The sequence below is a fragment of the Anabrus simplex genome, chromosome 1, assembly GCF_040414725.1.
Source record: "Anabrus simplex isolate iqAnaSimp1 chromosome 1, ASM4041472v1, whole genome shotgun sequence".
Taxonomy (NCBI): Eukaryota; Metazoa; Arthropoda; class Insecta; order Orthoptera; family Tettigoniidae; genus Anabrus; species Anabrus simplex.
Window position 1 is genome coordinate 63,787,144 of NC_090265.1, and position 21,483 is coordinate 63,808,626.

The following is a 21,483-nucleotide window of genomic DNA, read 5'->3' on the forward strand; positions in this document are numbered from 1 at the left end:
ATCAGAAGCGATTAAAATCCACGACCAGGCCGGGAATCGAACCCGGGACCCTCTGAACCGATAACCATTCAGCCAACGAGTCGGACACTGTAAAACCTACGAATAACTTCATATAAATTTAATTACAACAGGTAGAATTTATGCAATATTTTGTCAAGTTATATGAACAAAGGGACCATTCGAAATTGTAACATTATTAAAAATAATGTTTAATGGGTTTTATTTGACTGCCTCCGTAGTTTAACGGCTAAGCGGCTGAACTGCCAACCATGAACCACTTAGATGCTGGAACGTAACTTTAATTGGTTTAATTTTTCAGGACTATATTCTGCAACCGATATCGAAATCTCAGTTACAATAATGTATTCCCTTACAACACAGAAATATACACGTCCAAAATTAAATCAAAAATAATTGTTCAAATAAAGTTTCAATAATATCAAACCACACAACTGATAAGCCTATTATTAACTTCATGCAAAGAGAGCTCGTTCCAAACTGAGCTGAGTGATTGTTATTACACAAACTGCTTATTGGCATTGTACACTGTTGTTGAATAAATGTGTGACAAAAGTAAAATGTGCAATATTTGTGCATAATATGAACTCAGGTGCACTACACAGCAAGAAAGTATCATTTCCTAACTAGAAAGTAGCGTTACAAAAATGTTGCAAAGTTTGGGCTCGGAAGACTTGGTAGAAAGGAGACGAACTGATCGACTAAGTGGTATGTTCCGAGCTGTCAGTGGAGAGATGGTGTGGAATGACATTAGTAGACGAATAAGTATGAGTGGTGTCTTTAAAAGTAGGAAATATCACAATATGAAGATAAAGTTGGAATTCAAGAGGACAAATTGGGGCAAATATTCGTTTATAGGAATGTGAGTTAGGGACTGGAATAACCAAGGGAGATGTTCAATATATTTCCATGTTCTTTGAACTCATTTAAGAAAAGGCTAGGAAAGAACAGATAGGGAATCTGCCACCTGGGCGACTGCCCTATATGCACATCAGTAGTGATTGATTGATTGATTGATTGATTGATTGATTGATTGATTGATTGATTGATTGATTGATTGATTGATTGATTGATTTGATACACTAATGTTCATAAAAACCAGAACATCTTGAAAGGCTAGAGATAGGAAGTTAATATTCAAAGGACATGTGCATAAGTATGTTCTAAAGAAATGATTAGCATTTGAACCATGTCGGCCCTCAGGTTCAAGGGTCCACATCGATATCTTGGTGCACCACCACCGACCTGTAAAATATGCGTGCGGCTCTCGTTGTTGCTATAAACCGAAGGTAATGGATCAGTGTGACTTGAGCAGACGGGCAGGATGCCTCGCAGACGTATACAAGAACCGTACCATCAAATGAGTGAGTTTGTAACAGGGCGCATTTTTGTCATGAGATAACGTGATGCATCCTTACATCCGGGAAATTGCTGCTCGTGTGGGACGGTCTGGTCGCAGCACCCAGACCCCCCTCCAGTCTGAGCCACTCAGCCCGGCCCGACCTCATTTGGACTGGTCCCTGAGAGCACTTGGTGCTAGAAACCGTATCAGAGTTCATAAACTTAGTAGGATGAAAGGTATTGAACTATACGTAGAATGATTTATTTACACACACACATATACAGTATATTAGAGGTTAGACCTGTTTTAACAGGAAATCGAAATTGTTTCGGCCTTTTCCAAATACAGTCTCATTCTCTCATTAAATTCAACTCAAAATTAAACCCCTGAAAAGGACCATTTGTTAAGAAAGGAAGTTTCTCCCCCTACAGCATAGACAGCTCTCGGATTCAAAATTGAACGCCATTACCTCAGGGATGATGGGGTTTCTTCTCTGACGGGAGGTGAATACCAGATCGTTTTTCCCCCAGCCAGTGCAAAACCAGAGGTTTTCCGACTCATCGGCATTTCTCGGAAACAGATGAGTAAAGGGGCATAGTTTCCACGCTGGGACTCTCAGATACTCTCACTCTCAACAACAAAATAATAATATATCGGGCGAGTTAGCCGTGCGGTCAGGGGCGCCCAGCTGTGAGCTTGCATCCGGGAGATAGTGGGTTCAAACCCCACTGTTAGCAGCCCTGAAGATCGTTTTCCGTGGTTTCCTATTTTCACATCAGGCAAATGCTGGGGCTGTACCTTAATTAAGGCCACGGCCGCTTCCTTCCCACTGCTATACCTTCCCTATTCCATCGTCGCCATAAGACGTGTCTGTGTCGGTGTGACGTAAGGCAAGTTGTACAGTAATAATAATAATAATAATAATAATAATAATAATAATAATAATAATAATAATAATAATAATGCAATGGCGCTCTGTTCAACCACTAAAACTTCCGATACTGTATCCATTGTAACTGTTCACGACATTGTCAGGAGCATGTCGTAATACCCTGTAGATAGAACATGCCATTTTCCGCTCAATTCTAGGACAAATAGTGTCCAAACCAGCATATTTTACCTGTTTCGGGACACGAGTGGCTCTCTGCTGGCTGGCGAGACTAGGGTCTCAGTAGACGTAATTAGAGAAATGAGGACTTGCGTTCACCTGCACTTGAAAAACGCTTTCTTTCTGTGGGAGAGAGAACAGAGTAGGCACGCGGCACGTGACCAGAGATCTAGGTCACAAGGAGGGACTTAAGAAGCCGTCTCAACACATGAAACAGTCAATCACTGCGAGTTTTCCTGCAGATCCATTGATACCGACATACGGTCGTCAGTTGTTTTTAATAATAATAATAATAATAATAATAATAATAATAATAATAATAATAATAATAATAATAATAATAATAATAATAACCGGAGTTCTAAAATACGTGATGGATAATTATGAATCAGGATTCATATGAATCAGGGAATTTTAAGATGAATTAAAATGCCAAGATGTATCTTACGTAATTAGTAAATCACTAACTACGCAGTGTATCAGGGTGCAGCCAAATTGTAAACAGATGTTGGATTCTGACCGTGAGAGTGAAGTCCAGGATCCCCCGCGGCATGGCGTCACCAAGCGGAAAATATCTGATTATGCTTTCGAGATTGTGATCAAACTTACGTTGCGATCATAATGAAAATCGATCAGTAAAAAGAAGAATATTCAATCTTTTATTTGATACCTCAACCAATGTCGAGAACCCCTTATTAGCGGACCGATGTTTGGTAAGGTGGCGTGGTTCGCCCCTTCTCCTGCGCCCAGCCGGTTCGGCTATAGAAAGAGAGAGCTTTGAGGCCGATTATTTAGTCTTTATCCAGTCTTTATTCAGTGTGCAGTTTTACGCAGTATTCAGTCAGTCTTTATTCATTATTCAATATGTATTCAGTGTGCAGTTGTGACTAAGTGATCAGTCGTGATTCGTTGTGAATTCAATCATACTCTCAGTGATTTCTTCATAATGGTTGGTGTGCGTACAATTTATCTCTAGTGAATTTATAAGTATTGATATGTGCAGATTACGTGTCGAGACGTCAGGGAGCTGTGAATTTATTTACCCTTGTGAAGTTTAATGCTATGTGTGAAGCCACATAATGTAACCAAACGCATAGCTCAAAGAAAGAGAGGAAAGTGCTATAGGAGAATTTATAACTTCGTGATGGCATATTCAGGAAGTGAACTCTATGAAAGAATGAGCGGCTTATTTACGATATTAATAGAGGTGCAGCGTCTGCTAGATACCTTAAAATGCAATGAGTAACATGTCCTACAATTAGCCAGTGCCGTGAATTAGGCGAATGTAATATCGTTAACACGTAAAGTGTTCAGCTAACTAAACATTGTGTATCCAGTGACTGTAACCAGTTGAACGTGTGTTGCTTTAGGGCCTAAATAGCTGTTAATAATAGAGATAACCAAATGAGAGGGGACCAGTAACGGGCTACAGGACAGTACCGTTACTGGGCTAGTTTATTCGAGTTTATGAGTAGCTCTAGTCGCAACGAGTTATAATGTGTGACATGAAATTAACGCATATATAACAAATCAATTTCCTCATTTGCATATTTGAACCAGCGAGATCTTCGGATCCGGAAGGAATCTTCGAGGCGTTTGCCTTGTGTTCCATTCAAACGCAGCAGGGCACTTCTAGATTTTCCGACGTGGGTTGAAGATTCAGCCAACATGAACGTGATCCAGAAGCAGACGAACCTAGGACTCCACACCATTGAAGCCATCACGATAACAGCCTAAAACCCCTAAAAATCCCCTGATGACAGCTGATCGCAATGCCAAAGTGATGAGTAAATTTCCAATTTTTGGCCTGAAAAAGTGGTATCACACTATAACTGTAAATAATTAATTTATGCATGCAAATAAGTCATAATTCAGATAACTGTTATGCTGTTTCAAAGGGATGGCAGTTATTTCTTTTGTTTATTATATTTTTTAGGGAAATTTTCTTCATGGTGTGGGTAACCATTTATTTCATTTATGATCAGGGAAATGTAGTGCATGATGTATGCATAAGACCCTAGCACTAATTACGTGTGAAGTGGCGTAACGTAAAGGGGTTAATATTAATTAGAATGTTTCCAGCCATCATCAATCTATAAGTCAATATGAGTCGTCAAAATGTTTTTGTTATTTCTTTTGCATTTCACACATAAGGTAGGAAATCCCTCCAACCTGTAATTTTAAGATTGCTGATCAACATGATGGAGACATGACAGCGGGGTGTGAACTATTTGTTATTTAGATCGCGAGTGCTATAGTGAATTTTAGTCACGAAGAATAGAGTCTTCTCTTTAAAGATGCATGTGTTTGAGATATCGGGGAGGAGAGCCGTGCGACCTCGCAGGTCATTGTCCTGAATGCTGAGATTGTAGATGAAAATGTAAATCTCCTCAAATGATTGAGTGTTAATGCGATGGGGAATTCCGCACCAGGATAATGGTATTGAGGCTAGATAAAGGCCAGAATATGATATTGACGCTGATAGCATCCGAAGAATTAAAGAAGAGAAATACTCTTTCGCGATAATAGGAAAGACGGAAACTGCTCCGTTGTGTTTAGGAGATGAAAGTGAAAAGCATTCACCAGTGGGCCCGCCTGACAGATTTATGGATTTGTTGACGAGGGAAACGGCCTGAGCGAAGTCTGCTTTACCACTGCTTGGGACAGTTATGCGAGATGTTCACTCTGCCTTCATACAATGTAACACTCACATGCAAATAGTCAGAGATTTCCATCGTCGAGTAGACTCAAGATTTCATTAGAAGAGAGAATTCCTCCCATTTTCTGTTAGTATTTAATTAGTCCGATGTAGGAAATTCTAGGGCATGCACCCCGTATGTCAAAGGAGCGTGGGTTTCATTCCCATGCAGCAGTAAGGGCTATGCTCACTGTCATTGATCGTAGATGGACCATGCCATCCATTAGCCTTCTTTTCTTTCCAGAGAGTGTTAATATTTATGTCGTATATTATGTTTGATATTGTTTCGCTAAATGTATTGTCCCACAGGAAGCAACGTTGTTTCGAAATATATCTTGTCAAATAGTGCTTATAATATCCCGGTGAAACAAGCGTTGTGTATAATTTAATACTTAAAAACATATTCAGATAGGATTAAAAAGGTAATGTTGTGATACGACTTTCACATGTCTAGGAAGTGCGCTTAAGAAAGCTTTGTTATACGCCTCAACCGCAATGATATTATGATATCATAAATATTAATTTGTAATATGTAAAATCATGATGTAAGAATAATGAACCGTTGCGAGATATGCCTTTTATTAGTAGTTTTTGTTTAGTTTATTACAGTGTTTTATATAATAAGTATCTGCGAGTGTCAATTAGTCCGAAAGGTGACGCCCTTTCGACATTATGAATTTTTTTGCTAGTTGTTTTACGTCGCACCGACACAGATAGGTCTTACGGCGACGATGGGATAGGAAAGGGCTAGGAGTGGGAAGGAAGCGACTGTGGTCTTAATTGAGGTACAGCCCCAGCATTTGCCTGGTGTGAAAATGGGAAACCACGGAAAACTATTTTCAGGGCTGCCGACAGTGGGGTTCGAACCTACTATCTCCCGAATACTGGATACTGGCCGCACTTAAGCGACTGCAGCTATCGAGCCCAGTGCATTATGAAATTATGAAGTGAAAAATGCGAAATCAGGTATAGACTGATAAACATTAATTCGCTCATCACAAGTCAGACATATATTTTTTATGCATACACTTCATGGCATATATTTCGCAGAGAATTTAACATGTGTTTCTCAGTTTATTAAAGTTTGTGTTTAACAGTATGGAATACCATTCTTTTCGTGTAGTAGTGAAGTCGTATTCCTCTCAGAATTAAATTCCCCTACTTTATAGATAATTAGTTTATTGCCCACTTTTCCGGATAGATTATTGACCCGTATGCTCCCGAGCTTAGCCGTGCATACTACTCAAGTAGGGGTGATGGGACTTCGAAGCCGGGATTGTTTCCGAAGGTGTCATCTAAAATAATCCATTCAGCCATCGCATTTGGGAATTATAATAAATCATTATGGACTGGAGCCCTGGACAGGTGCGCCATGCCGCAACAATGGTCTTGCCATTTCTGTTCTATTGACGGAAATTTCAGCTGCAGGTCTGGCACGGTTGTCCGGTTGACCATTTTTTGCTCTGTATTCAATATCTCTTTGGCTTCACCAGGTCCTTTTAATACATGAAAATACGCAACTCGTCTAACAAAAGTCCTTAATATCGATATTGTTCTTTGTCAGCAAATAAAAACGAAGACGACTTGGTAAGGTTAAACGGTGACATGCAATTCCCGTACCAAGCTTGTTTACGATGCAAAAACTTGTCAATGATTATCAATATTATCAAATAATATCAATAATAATAATAATAATAATAATAATAATAATAATAATAATAATAATAATAATAATAATAATAATGTTATTGGTTTTATGTCCCACTAAATACTTTTACGGTTTTCGAATACGCCGAGGAGCCGGAATGTAGTCCCGCAGGAGTTCTTTTACGTGCCAGAAAATTTACCGACACGAGGCTGACGTATTTGAGCACCTTCAGCTACCACGGGACTGAGCCAGGATCGAATCTGCGAAGTTGGGGTCAGAAGGCCACAGCCTCAGCCGCCTGAGCCACTCAGCCCGGCATATTATGAATATTATTATATACAGTATTATGAACAAGTGTGAAAATGTATACGAATATTAAAAGTCCGTGTTCAACACCTTAAGTTTCAAACTAGTTTTCTAAACTTACCTTACAAAGTGCAGCGCGGTTTCTGCATGCTATTCTTCATTATGTTGTGAACAAATATAACATCATAAATACTTTAAAATCTATTAATGAAAATAAAACATGAGAAAGCACAATTCAAAGGAATTATAACATTACATATTTAACTGCGAATAATATTACGTTTGTTTATGAAGCGTTTCTACATATATACGCATACATTTTAATTATATACTGTTATGCTTTTCGGCATTCAGTCTGCATCTGTGAATTTACTAAACGCCACCACAAACCGTTATTTGTAACAAGCTCTGTGGTTTTGTTTTCTATATCTCTTATCTTTAAATCACTAGAAGCTGAGTCTAACCATCGTCTTCTTGGTCTTCTCCTGTTTCTCTTACCCTCCATGACTGAGTCCATTCTCCTAGGTAACCTATCCTCCCCCACTCACCTCACATGACCCCACCACCGAAGTCAGTTTATGCGTACAGCTTCATCCATCGAGTTCATTCCTAACTTAGCCTTTATCTCTCATTCCGAGTATCATCCTGCCGTTGTTTGTACCAGAGATCATTCTTGCTACTTTCATGTCTGTTACTTCTAACTCATGAATAAGATATCGTGAGTCCACCGAGCTTTCACTCCCGTACAGGGGAACTAATCTAAAAACAGATCGGTGTAAAGATAATTTCATCCGGGAGCTGACTGCCTTCTTACAGAATACTGTTGATCGCAGCTGTGAAGAAGGATCTGATATCAGATGTTATTTTGTCAGTAATAAAGTAGTCAGGTATCATCTTCAGGAACCACACAAACGGTTCGTAAAATATTCTCTGTTTGGTCTGACTCTGTAACATACAGGAACTTTATTTTTCATTTATTAATTAATTTATTATTTATTTCGAGTCCCACGAAAGTCAACCTGAAGAGATAAACGATGAAAAGAAAGGGATATACGAAAGCACACAATCCCATTCTGTAAAGAAAAGTACCACCTCGACACCATTGATATCATCGGACTTCCGACCGGTGCAAAAACATTTCCACGCCTCTTCGTCGACTTTTGTAAGACATTTGAACTGAAAAAGGATCTGATATCAGATGTTTTGTCAATAATAAAAAGCTCAGGTATCACCTTCAGGAACCACGGAAACGGTTCGTAAAATATTCTCTTTTTGGGCTGACTCTGTAACATACAGGAAATTTATTTATTTATTTATTTATTTATTTATTTATTTATTTATTTATTTATTTATTTATTTATTTATTTATTTATTTATTTATTTATTTATTTATTTATTTATTTATTTACCCTCCAGGGTTGGTTTTCCCCCGGACTCAGCGAGTGATCGCATATCTACCGCCTCAAGGACAGTGTCCTGGAGCGTGAGATATTTGGTCGGGGATACCACTGGAGAGGAGGACCAGTGCCTCGCCCAGGCGGTCTCACCTGTTGTTCTGAAGAAGGGCCTTGTGGGGATGGGAATATTGAAATGGATAGGCAAGGAAGTGGGAAGGAAGTGGCCGTGACCTTAAGTTAGGTACCATGCCGTCATTTGCCTGGAAGAGAAGTGGGAAACCACGGAAAACCACTTCTAGGATAGCTGAGGTAGGAATCGAACCTCCTCTACTCAGTTGATCTTCCGAGGCTGAGTGGACCCCGTTCCAGTCCTCGCATCACTTTTCAAATTTCGTGGCAAAGCCCGGAATCGAACCCGGGCCTCCGGGGGTGGCAGTTAATGACACTAACTACTACACCACTGAGGCGGACCAACATACAGGATATATAGTAGTAATACTTCCAAATGTACTCTCACTCTTATTGAACTGATATTCTTTGTCCTTGCGGCAATTTGCTTTTTGTAAGCAAAAGGAAATAACAATAAGAAGAAGAAAAAGAAGAATGCACTACATAGATAAATGTGAACAAATTTGGTTGATTTGTTTTTCATTTATTCTATGTACAGTTATAACATAAGACTGATTCTTGGCATCTGGGAGGCAGGGAGAGTGGTAAAAGTTGATTTAACCTGGCCTAACTGCTGTTCTGATAATGCTGTCCGTAAATCTTGGCTCTTCCAGATCATTGCTGTGCGAGATGGTGTGAGAAGTTCCTGGGTCAGTCAGTAGATTTATGATTTTTTCGCATTATATTCGATTTCACGAAAAGGAAGCAATTTTGCGTTACTCTGCGAAATTGGACTTTTCTCATCCCTTAGATTTCGCTTTAATCATTTTCTAAACTTACTAAAAAAGTGTAATTTGTTTTCACGTTGAAAACATTTCTTAGCAGACAAAGTAAAGGGTCCGCATACTACGAAAAACGTAGGGGAAGACCGGGCAAAGCGAAGAGCCCGGGTAAAGCGAATAAGTAAAATTTACGGAAAATTACGCTAGGTGTCGCTGAGTTGCTTCTGCAGGAAGTGCTACAATCTGCTGGAGACATAAGAATCAGTGGCACAAAGACTGCAGTGGTGAACAGAGTGAGACTGGAAGTGTTAGAAGATTTTTGCAACATTTCTTAAAATTTTATCAAGGTAAGAAACACACTGTTATTCATAGATATTTATAACTATTTTAAAAGTGATTACATTGTATTTTAGTCACTTATGGACACACTTTGCTTGCTTTTTGCTACATTACATATGAACGTTTAGTCACGATTTCCTTAATGGAGCACAGCTGGGCAAAGTGAATAGGGCAAAGCGGATATTTGTTCACTTTGCCCGGGCAGGTTAATGTTGTTGAATACTTTGTCCATAATTACTTTAGAGTGAGTAATAGTTTATCTTTATAGAAATATCAAACTATTAATTAATTAATTTATTTATTTTTATTTTTTATTTATTTCTTTATTTATCTTACCACGCAGACCAGTGTAAACTGGTAGGTCCAGGAGGATTGTATCCTGTCAAAACAGATTAATTTTAACCATTACTAAATAATATGAAAAAGTAACATAACAAGTGTATCAATAATAAACTAAATATTGTAATTTTTGTTTGCAGATGGTTTACAATTACAAACGAACCAGTGATCAGGGCAGCTGATTCGAAGAGACAATGAAGAAAGCTCTGGAGGAATATAGTACAAATCCTATTAACTCCGTTGCTACAAAATACGGTCTGCCCTTTTCTACGCTCTACCGGTACTGAAAAACCGGCTCTAGCAAGAAGCAGTTAGGCAGATTTAGGATAGTTTCCAGTGAGGAACAAGAACTCGAACTGATTGACTGTTTGAGAGAAATGGACAGTCTTTTCTACGGACTTACAAGAAGGGAATTTATGAAATTGGCATATGATTTTGCCAGTAGAAATAAAGTCCCTTGTCCTTCAAGATGGAAAAAATGTTAGTGCTGGAGCTGACTGGCTGAAGGGGTTTCAAAGTCGACATCGCGATATTGTATTGCGGACTCCAGAACCAACATTAGTTGGAAGGGTTTGGTGGTTTAATCGTCCTCAAGTAAATCCATTCTACAGTATTCTATCGGAACAAATAAACAAAATCAATATAACGGCAAGTACTCTGTTCAGTATGGACATTGTGATATAAAGTTTGGATTTCACTTAAAGGAACGGAATAAGAATTATTAATTTTCAGTGTATTGAATGTGTCCTTATTTTCTCCCTTTTTATCCTTAAATTAGCTATAACATGTAAACTGTGAACGCTATAAAAAAATTGAAAAATAATTTATGAATTCCTTTTGTATGCAAATATCAAACATATCGTTTCTTAGTAATAACATTCTCACTTTTAAACAATTCATTTCGTTATCCACTTTGCCCGCATGTGAATATTCACTTTGCCCGGCTATGTGGGCAAAGTGAATAATTTGATATAATTACTTAATACCGAATTTTAACTATGAATAGTTTAACAATTGATTCTTATTTTTATATCAATTAAATTGAAAGATAACAAGGAACAATTACAGTGAAGATCATGTCATTGTCGTTCGTAATTACAGAAATAAACTGTTATAAAATTAGTTTATTCACTTTGCCCGGACTTCCCCTAAAACTAAGCAATTTCCTCAATTGTGCCGAAAGTCGAAAGGCTAAAGGGCCCGGATAGCTCTATGAAACTTAAAAAAATCACTCCCGACCTAAATCCAGTTCCGGAAAAAACAGCCTAAAATCGCTTGTTTCTTTATTCGTTTTCTTTTTTTATTCAAATCCTAGCCAAATTAACTATTTACATCGTTATTTTTGTAATGTGTTCCTTGGTTCAATACCCTCACGCGTTTTTTATTTGTTTTTTAAACGTCCACACCGAATGTAGTTAAAAGGGCTTAAGTGAAACTCTGCACTGACTCACATTAGCGCTCGCAGTGGTAGGAAAAGGCAAAATGCTAATCTAATCGACCGGATAACGATGACTAAGAAAATAATTGTAACTTTGGGAATAAATAAATAATATATTCTCATACTTTATTATATTTTATTTACCTAAAACTCCTAGCCCATGTCCCTAGGATGTTATCAACATTGAGTTGCTTGCCTGAAGGGCTAGAACTGTGGATTTTTGTTTGTGAATTACTTGTATTTTTGTGAAATATAGATACATAAATAGAAAGAATATTGATAATCAATCATTATTCCTTACGTAATCACATAATAAATTTTCCTTTCACTCTACAGCGCCATACAATTTAGCGGTTTACTAGAATATGAAAACGAACAGGTCGAACTGATAAATCCTTATTCTGTCTTCCCTTTTCCTTCACATGCATAATTTTGAAATGCAATTTCAAGGTCGTATTTTCCATGAATTTCACTGCAGTTTTGCACAAATTGAAAAGTAAGTAACTTTCGCTTTTAGCTGGCCTTATCTCTTTAATTCGCTGTAATTCGCTAAACAGAAATAGTTGTTTACTTAACACAATCATATTATTCGTTAAGATTTCTCAGAATCGTTTCAAAATATTTTTGTCGCGTTTATCGTTAAAGCGAAAAAGAAACTATGCCTCTAACTGGCAGGAACTAGTTGAGAACACTTCCCGCATCGTAACCGGTCCCCAAACATTGCTTGTGGAAATCGTCACTTCACTCCTCAATACCTTATAGAAACGCCGTCATTGGTCAGTACAGCATACAGAGCAGTGTTTAGCCAGATAAGTTTTGGAAGGAGATGAGTTATTCTCCTCGGCATTGCCACTGATAATTCGCCAATTGTAGTGTTCACTACAAAACTCCCATCATAGTCTCCACTTCAAATTCATACCCCTGAGTGTAACAAGACAAGTCTGTATCAGATCAGTAATTACATATTAAAAGTCTCGTGTTGATTCAGTATTGACGACACTAAACAAATGCAAATGCAAAAGATCCACCAATTCGACGCACTATTTATTCAGATAAAAGTTATTACCTGACAGAAAACCCTAGTAGGTACATGTTGCGCCCATTTAGTGGACATCTTCCGCTATTACCGTCAGTACTAAACCATTTACACTGAGTTATTAAAAAGAACAATGGAATTAAAATCTATGGGGGAAACTAGTGCATGACTCATTAAAATCTAGAACGAATCATCATAATCATCATCATCATCATCATCTGTTTACCCTCCAGGTTCGGCTTTTCCCTCGGACTCAGCGAGGGATCCCACCTCTACCGCCTCAAGGGCAGTGTCCTGGAGCTTCAGACTCTTGGTCGGGGGATACAACTGGGGAGTATGACCAGTACCTCACCCAGGCGGCCTCACCTGCTATGGTGAACAGGGGCCTTGTAGGGGGATGGGAAGATTGGAAGGGATAGGCAAGGAAGAGGGAAGGAAGCGGCCGTGGCCTTATGTTAGGTACCATCCCGGCATTCGCCTGGAGAAGTGGGAAACCACGGAAAACCACTTCCAGGATGGCTGAGGTGGAAATCGAACCCACCTCTACTCAGTTGACCTCCCGAGGCTGAGTGGACCCCGTTCCAGACCTCGTACCACTTTTCAAATTTCGTGGCAGAGGCGGGAATCGAACCCGGACCTACGGGGGTGGCAGCTAATCACGCTAACCACTACACCACAGAGGCGGACTAGAACGAATCAACAAATTAAAATATGATTAGAAAGTGCATCTCAAGCCGTAAAACATCACACATATTACTGGCAAGCCAATCACCAAGATCTTAAAATTGTTCTTTGATGTCTTGATACACAAGGTCTTGATGTAGTGAGAACCAAATTATGTGTCACATATAACATATAAACACGTTTAAAACTGCACAGAATACCAGTCGCATTCTAACAAGGCTGCAGACCAGCCTGAGAATTTCCAACGGGGCCAGCGGAGAACCTCACACATTTCACCTGTTACAAGCGGTTGTCACTAGCAAGATCTCAGTATTCAAAAGGTTCAATGGTTCCCTGTTGAAGTTCACCGCAACATAAAACAAGACTGATCCACGCCATAAGAGGATGTTTAGCCTAATTTTAAAAGTTTTTATGCACTTTGTTATATGTGACACGTAATTACGTTCTCACTACATCAAAACATTGTGTATCAACACATCAAAGAACTATTTCAAAACTTTAGTGATTAGCTTGCCAGTAATATGTGTAATGGCACTTTCTATTCATATTTTTATTCTATGTTCCGTTATAGATTTTAATGAGTCATACACTAGTTTCCTCATAGATTTTAATTCCATTGTTCTTTTTCCTAATTCAGTGTAAATGGTTTAGTACTGAAGATGTCTACTAAGTCGACGAAACATGCACTAGTGCTGACAAGTAATAACTTTTATCTGAATAAATAGTATATTGAATTGGTGCATCTTTTACATTTGTATTTGTTCAGATCAGTAGATCGAGAGCATAAGGAGACGTAATTCTCTGCAGGTTGCAATAAGATTAATAAAGCTATGTTCATGACCACAAGGACAAGTTCTCTTCAGTTCTTCTTCTTTTTTGTTTGTCTTGATGGTTTTGCCAGCATGCTTTTCAACATCCGTATTACTGTCTTAATAACCACGTATATAAACAACACAACAGATATCACAACAGCGAGTATCACAGCCATGACGTCCAGCAGGAAGTACTGATACCAGGCGAGATCAAGAGCAGCCGAACGCAGATGTGGAGCACCTCTGTGTCTGTGGATATATTCCACCCAGTAGACAGCTCTTTCCATCGGAGACTCTGGCTGGTCTCTGTAGATCCTCGATAATCTTTTGGCATTCTCTCGATATCTGAAAATAAATAATTCAATATAAATAAATTAATGACTAGAGGCAGTAGCGGCGTTTGGGAATTAGAAGTGAGGGGGCACAAAAATGTATAGACAACAAAATATTATAACCGGGCCCAAGGGATATAGCGGGTGGGGAGACATCAAATTTGAGAAAAGAAATTCCTATAAAATGGAATGATAAGTTTTTGATCGGTCATTGATCTATAGAGAACATCTCAACAGAACATCTCCAAACATCCTACACAGACTCTCAGGAACAAGCTGGGGCACAACTGCATCTACCTTAAGAATAACAGCCCTTGCTTTAGTTTACCTAGCAGCCGAATATTGCAGTCCAGTATGGCTTAATAGTGCTCAAAATCGACACTCAATTGAGTGACACAAAGTGGACTATATCAGGGACCATCCAATCTACACCTTTGGAATGGCTACCAGTACTTTCTAACATTCCTCCCCCTCATCTTAGAAGACAAATAGCACTGAAAAAAGAATGGATTTAATGCCGTGACAATTCTCTCTTGCCAATACATCAGGACTGCTCACATCAATACTTCAAATTAAAATCAAGAAAACCTTCATGGTTACTAGGTGAGAGACTGATCCAAGAAGAATATAACGTGAATCAAACATGGCGCAATGTGTGGTTCTCGTCAAACCCAGACAAACTAGGCTTAAACCTGGATCCAGTTAACCGTCCTCCTCCTTTCAACGTACCCACAAAAATCTGGACGTCATTAAATCGAATAAGAACCCAACATGGCAGATGCCAGTACCGGAAGCATAAGTGGAAGGCAACTGATAACCCTTACTGTGACTGTGCAGACGTGCCCCAGACTCTCCAATATATCGCTATGGATTGCACATTCAGGATATTCAACGGAACAATGCAGGACATCCACGATGCTAGTGAAGAAGCTGTAAAATGGTTAAGCGTGTAGGACATTCAACTCTGACACTAGTACCATCATGTGATCGACGTTTCATTCTGTATGTTTTAAGACTACTCAAATATGCGTATACTTGTAAATATTTTGTATCATTGTTTGGAGACGTAAAGCTTGACAGTCTACCAACTTAAGAACTGTAATAATCGTACTATACAATAAAGCTTTCACCAAAATAACAATAATTGAGCAGGTATTACAATTAAATAGAAGTACGACGTGATTATTAAATTTAACAAAATCATTTAGTATTTATTCACACTATCAAAGTAACAAACAGTAGATAGAACTGAACAGACACATTGACTGAGTGACTGATGGATGCGCGCGACAAGCGGGTGACCTTAGCAAAACTATTCCACTGCTACACTTCGTCGCAGAACATGTTTTAACGCATTACTCCGCGGGTCTACACAGCTGCTGTGGCGCTGTACAATTCGGTTAGCCACGATGAACAAAATTTTGTGAGTATTTCTCTTAATAATTAAAGAAATTAAAGGAAATAATTAGCTGAAAAGACAGCAGGGTTTACACAAACTGCTTTTTTTAAAATATATAATTCCTAGTTTCAGGTGGCTAAAATGGAATGCAAATTTAATCTTTTCTCCACAAGGTGAGAGTGCCCTAATCACCACTGTTGACTAGAGAACCTGCGCTGCTCTGCGGCATTTGTTACAAATACGTCAGATAACGTGTCATGATACGAAATTGCTCTATGCGTTGCCCGAGTAGATTTTTAATTTTTACTTTTAGAATGTATATTACCTGCTACTTATGTGTCAAGCGAATTTTTGTAGATTTCTATATTGTGACTATAATTGATATTTTTTTTAGTATTAGAGTTATTGGCCGGCCCCGTGGCGTAGGAGTAGCGTGCTTGCCTCTTACCCGGAGGCCCCTGGTTCCATTCCCGTCCAGGTCAGGGATTTTTACCTGGACCTGAGGGCTGGTTCGAGGTCCACTCAGCCTACGTGATTAGAATTGAGGAGCTATCTGATGGTGAGATAGCGGCCCCGGTCTAGAAAGCCAAGAATAACGGTCGAGAGGATCCGTCGTGCTGACCACACGACACCTCGTAATCTGCAGGCCTTCGGGCCGAGCAACAGTCGCTTGGTAGACCAAGGCCCTTCAAGGGCTGTAGTGAAATTGGGAGGGGGGGGGGTGATTAGAGTTATTGTTGTGTGTGTTTTTTTAGTTTTACATTATTCAGTTTCGTGTGGAAGTTTGTGGTTGTTGCAGCCCTTGTTGTCTGGAATAAAAATATGTGATAATTGTATGTATTTACGCGTCGCGCTAATGTTATGCACGATTCCACCAATTAGCCTAGCGAACCCGAAAATTGTGGATTCAACACTAATCTCGGACGTTTTGGACATTTTCTTTTTTCACCGCCAATGCCGATGGAGATTTAAACAAACACGACATCTGGAGTATCTCAGCCACCCCGAATAGGATGGATTCGATATTAATACTGGTCGTTTTCGATTTTTTTTCATGTCACTCCCTCCCAGGGTTCTACGGGTGTCTCCCCCTCATAGTATTTTTCTCCAGATAGTAAATCATATGTGTAACATCCATAATATCATTCATTTTGGAAATTTTCTTTTTCACCCACTATAGAGATAGACACTTAAATGTCATTCGAAGTGTCACTATTAATCTCAGCGACCTCGAAAACCGTGGATTCAACACTAATTTGGGTCGTTTTCGATCATTTCTACATGTCAACCCCTCCCCACTTCACCCTTAGGGGCGCTGGGGTGTCTTACTCCTACAAGGCAGTACAACCAATGCCAGACTAAGCTCGGAGCCCCACTCCCAAGTTGAGAGCCACTCGAGATCTGCCATTTTTGACAGGGAATACAGCCGATTTCTACCCTACACCAACAGGAAAAAAGAAAAAGGTAAAATCTATAGGCTTACCTTGCTGCGGTCTGTGGGAGAAGATATCGCCCCCTTTCTGTTGAAATAAATAAATAAATAAATAAATAAATAAATAAATAAATAAATAAATAAATAAATAAATAAATTGCCTCTGTGGTGTAGTGGTTAGTGTGATTAGCTGCCACCCCCGGAGGCCCGGGTTCGATTCCCGGCTCTGTCATGAAATTTGAAAAGTGAGATGAGGGCTGGACGGGGTCCACTCAGCCTCGGGAGGTTAACTGAGTAGAAGGGAGTTCGATTCCCTCCTCACCCATCCTCGAAGTGGTTTTCCGTGGTTTCCCACTTCTCCTCCAGGCAAATGCCGGGATGGTACCTAACTTAAGGCTATGGCCGCCTCATTCCCTCTTCCTTGTCTAACCCTTCCAATATTCCCATCCCTCCATAAGGCCCCTGTTCAGCATAGCAGGTGATGGCACCTAGGCGAGGTCCTGGTCATCCTCCCCAGTTGTATCCCTCGACCCAGAGTCTGAAGCTCCAGGACACTGCCCTTGAGGCGTTAGGGGTTGGAATCCCTTGCTGACATCAGCTCCTGGTGACTACGTTAGGGTGGCAAGACTTTATTTCTTTCCGAGGGCCGGTTCTACCACCTACTGGCAAAGTAGCGCGTAATTTGCCCTCCGCGTAAAAGGATGTTTCCGTCCGACCACTCCCAGGTAGCGCTATCGGCAGCATAAATCGTCGTTACCCGGCGCGTAATTTCTCGGCCACTTCGAGGGCCCGATAAGACTTTACCTGCCGGGCAAGTTCTGAGAGCTGAACATTATTAGCTGTATTTCTGGTGATATGCAACTCAAATTAGCTTAGTATACTGAAAAAAGCAGTATATTGTAACAGTGATCGATATTGTATTGCAGGATTTTGAACATTAATGCTTCCCTTTAGTTGCAACGGTCACACCAGCCTCTCGCATCGGTAGCGCAGGGAACATATTTTATACGTCAAGCTTTCGTAAAGAAACTCTAAAAGGATGTAAAATCAAAATCTATTTGGAAATCATTTCAAATGGGCTTTAATTTTCTGCTTTTTCAGTTTTCGGACACGAGATATATATTACTGTATGTATCCTACCTAACCCAAGCGTTTTCGTAGCGTAGTGGTTAACACGTACGCTTCGTAATACGAAGTGTGGAGGTTCGAGTCTTTATTATGACGAATCTTTTTTATTTCCATTATTAGCGTTGTGTTAATCTGTATACGTTCTTATCACAATATTATGTCTACTAGGAAAATTGCTTTATATGTATGCTACCTATAGCAAGTGATGTTATGATTAATAGCATATAGGACTGTCGCCCAGGTAGCAGATTCCCTATTAGTTGTTTACATAGTCTTGTAAATTATTTCGAAGAAATTGGAAACTATTCCATCATCATCATCATCATCATCATCTGTTTACCCTCCAGGTTTGGTTTTTCCCTCGGACTTAGCGAGGGATCCCACCTCTACCGCCTCAAGGGCAGTGTCCTGGAGCTTCAGACTCTTGGTCGAGGGATACAACTGGGGAGTATGACCAGTACCTCGCCCAGGCGGCCTCACCTGCTATGCTGAACAGGGGCCTTGTGAAGGGATGGGAAGATTGGAAGGGATAGGCAAGGAGGAGGGAAGGAAGCGGCCGTGGCCTTAAGTTAGGTACCATCCCGGCATTCGCCTGGAGGAGAAGTGGGAAACCACGGAAAACCACTTCCAGGATGGCTGAGGTGGGAATCGAACCCACCTCTACTCAGTTGACCTCCCGAGGCTGAGTGGACCCCGTTCCAGCCCTCGTACCACTTTTCAAATTTCGTGGCAGAGCCGGGAATCGAACCCGGGCCTCCGGGGGTGGCAGCTAATCACGCTAACCACTACACCACAGAGGCGGACAACTATTCCATTCCCGAATTAATCTTCCTATGAATGCATATTTATCCCGATTAGTTCTTTACATTTACAGTACCTTCCAACTTTATCTTCATAAAGTTAAAAATTGAAATGCTTTATCAATAAATGGAAGCATCTGGAACTAAACGAGGTCACAGAACTAGTTGCAAATAGAGCATCGCGGAGATACTTAATCAATTCACAGAAGCCTGCAGATAGAATGCTCAAAGGCAATAAGTCCGTAAAGAAGATGTGTGTGTATATATACGTATATGGAAGCGCGTAAAAGAGAGTTAAGAACAACGGCAGGGAACGAAAATACACTTTAAAATGTAAATTAGAAATACGATGAAAACCTGCGTACCTTCTATTACAGAGCGAGCGACTTGACCAGTCTACTACGAGAATACCTTTCAAAAACGCTGCCTTGCATGGCAGGTTATAACTGGCGTAAGAAAATGTAATCTCGAGATTTTAATCCCAATTAGGTATTGATATTGAAGATCATAGATTAAAATCACGAAAGCTTGACATGAATCGTTGTCCATAACTCTTAAGACTCCCCTTATTAGGCTTTTTGGTGATAATCAGCAGACGCAAGCACAGGGAAATAAGACAATCGAAATGGGTTTCATGCATCTGACGATAGATAGCACCACACTCGAAAGCGAGAAATCGCTGAAAATCAGTCTAGCCAACTTCGTATATCGGTGTCTAGCTCCGGGTAGCTACCTAGCGCTTGCGCGGAGGTGGTTGGACGCAAGCCAAAGTACCAGCCGATTTACACCTCCAGGTAGTTTACCTCCCGGGCAGCTGCCAGCCACTTTACCAGCAGATGGTAGAACCGGCCCCGAGTAGCACAGAAGTAGTTACCGCCTCCAGCATATTTCTTTCCGAGTAGCACAAGTAGTTACCGCCTCCAGCAAATCACACTAACCACTACACCACAGAGTCGGAGAGGCGGACTTAATGGATAAAATGTTACTGAAATTGTATAGTGCCGTACTGTATTTTAGGAATTTTTCTCTTTCTCTTTAATTTAACGTTTAGTGTTCGATATTAATATATTTTTGTGTATTATCTACCACCGAGGTAGACACTTCATTTGCAAATAAAATACAGTTGTTTCTCTCTCTCCTTTGTTAAATATCTGGAATTGTCATGTACATACTAACATACGCTAAACAAAATATGACATTTGCTGCTATTTAAAGATAATTCTGTCAAGTACATGGCATTCTATAGTGTGTATAGCCATCGTTATCGACGGCCGTTAAGGTTCAAATCTAGTGCTCCCTCTGCAAGTGGAAAGCTAGAGGAGCCCGATCACAAAACATTATTTTGCGCACTAAATGAGTTTTGTATGCGGAAGAGTCCATTAGCTGCAGCGCGAGTGAGAGGGGAGGACCGTTCACATCGACTCCTGGTGACTACGTTAGGGTGACAAGACTTTATTTCTCTCCGAGTAGCACAGCAGTAGTTCCCGCCTCCACTACCTTCCTACCCCTCCAAAGTCGGGGCTCCGCGCAGGTTTGTCCTATCAGGCAGTAATAGCACTCTACTGTGCGGCATGTGATTATATCGTCTTAGACTACACTTTCTCAAATAACATACATACAGTGGTATATCCGTTTACCTTGGTTGCTGTAGAACTTCTGTCACCGCCCAATGCAGTGATTCTGTGGTGAGATTACTATACTCCACTAATATCCCAAAGCCTGCGGTCTCAGCTCGAACCATATTCATCTGCTGGTCTCCAAATACGGGAATTCCCACAATGGGTACTCCATGGTATATTGTCTCTAGGGTACTCAGCAGTCCACCGTGAGTGATGAACAGTTTGATGTTTGGGTGAGCTGGAAAAAGTAAGAGTCAGATTAGAGCATCTACACTCATTCACTCAACAGTGAACTAAATAAGTAGTTAAAGTCAAATAATAATACTAGATTATAAATTCCACCTGTTCAATACATACGCGTTTTAAAATTTAAATGTAAGAAATAGTTCTTAACATATGAGATATAGGGACATGTTTCACCCATAATGAGGGCATCATCAGCCTAAAAATCTCATACCTGATGATGCCCTCATTATGGGTGAAACATGTCCCTATATCTCATATGTTAAGAACTATTTCTTAAATTTAAATAAAAAACTTGTTACGTATTGAACAGGTGGAATTTATAATCTAAATGTAATAAATAAGTAGTCCCTACAGTTCCACACTTATTCTCTGTGGTGGCTAATAAAAATGAATGAAAGTAAAAGAGATAAATGATGAGATTCGTTGTGATAATAAGAATGTTATTTGCTTTACGCCCCACTAATTACTTTTA

The 21,483-nt window shown here is 39.9% G+C and overlaps 1 protein-coding gene across 1 annotated transcript in view; it reads right to left on the reverse strand.

Annotated features, from left to right (window-relative positions):
* Window positions 1-13,901: 13,901 nt before the first annotated feature.
* Window positions 13,902-21,483, reverse strand: part of LOC136861223 (UDP-glycosyltransferase UGT5) — a 106,613-nt gene continuing 99,031 nt past the window's right edge. Inside the window, exons 5-6 of the mRNA XM_067138807.2 lie at window positions 20,784-21,003; window positions 13,902-14,400 (exon numbers count right to left, since the gene is read on the reverse strand). Of these exons, the coding sequence (XP_066994908.2) occupies window positions 14,103-14,400; window positions 20,784-21,003 (518 nt within the window). The 3' untranslated portion in view covers window positions 13,902-14,102. The remainder of the gene's footprint in view (window positions 14,401-20,783; window positions 21,004-21,483) is intronic.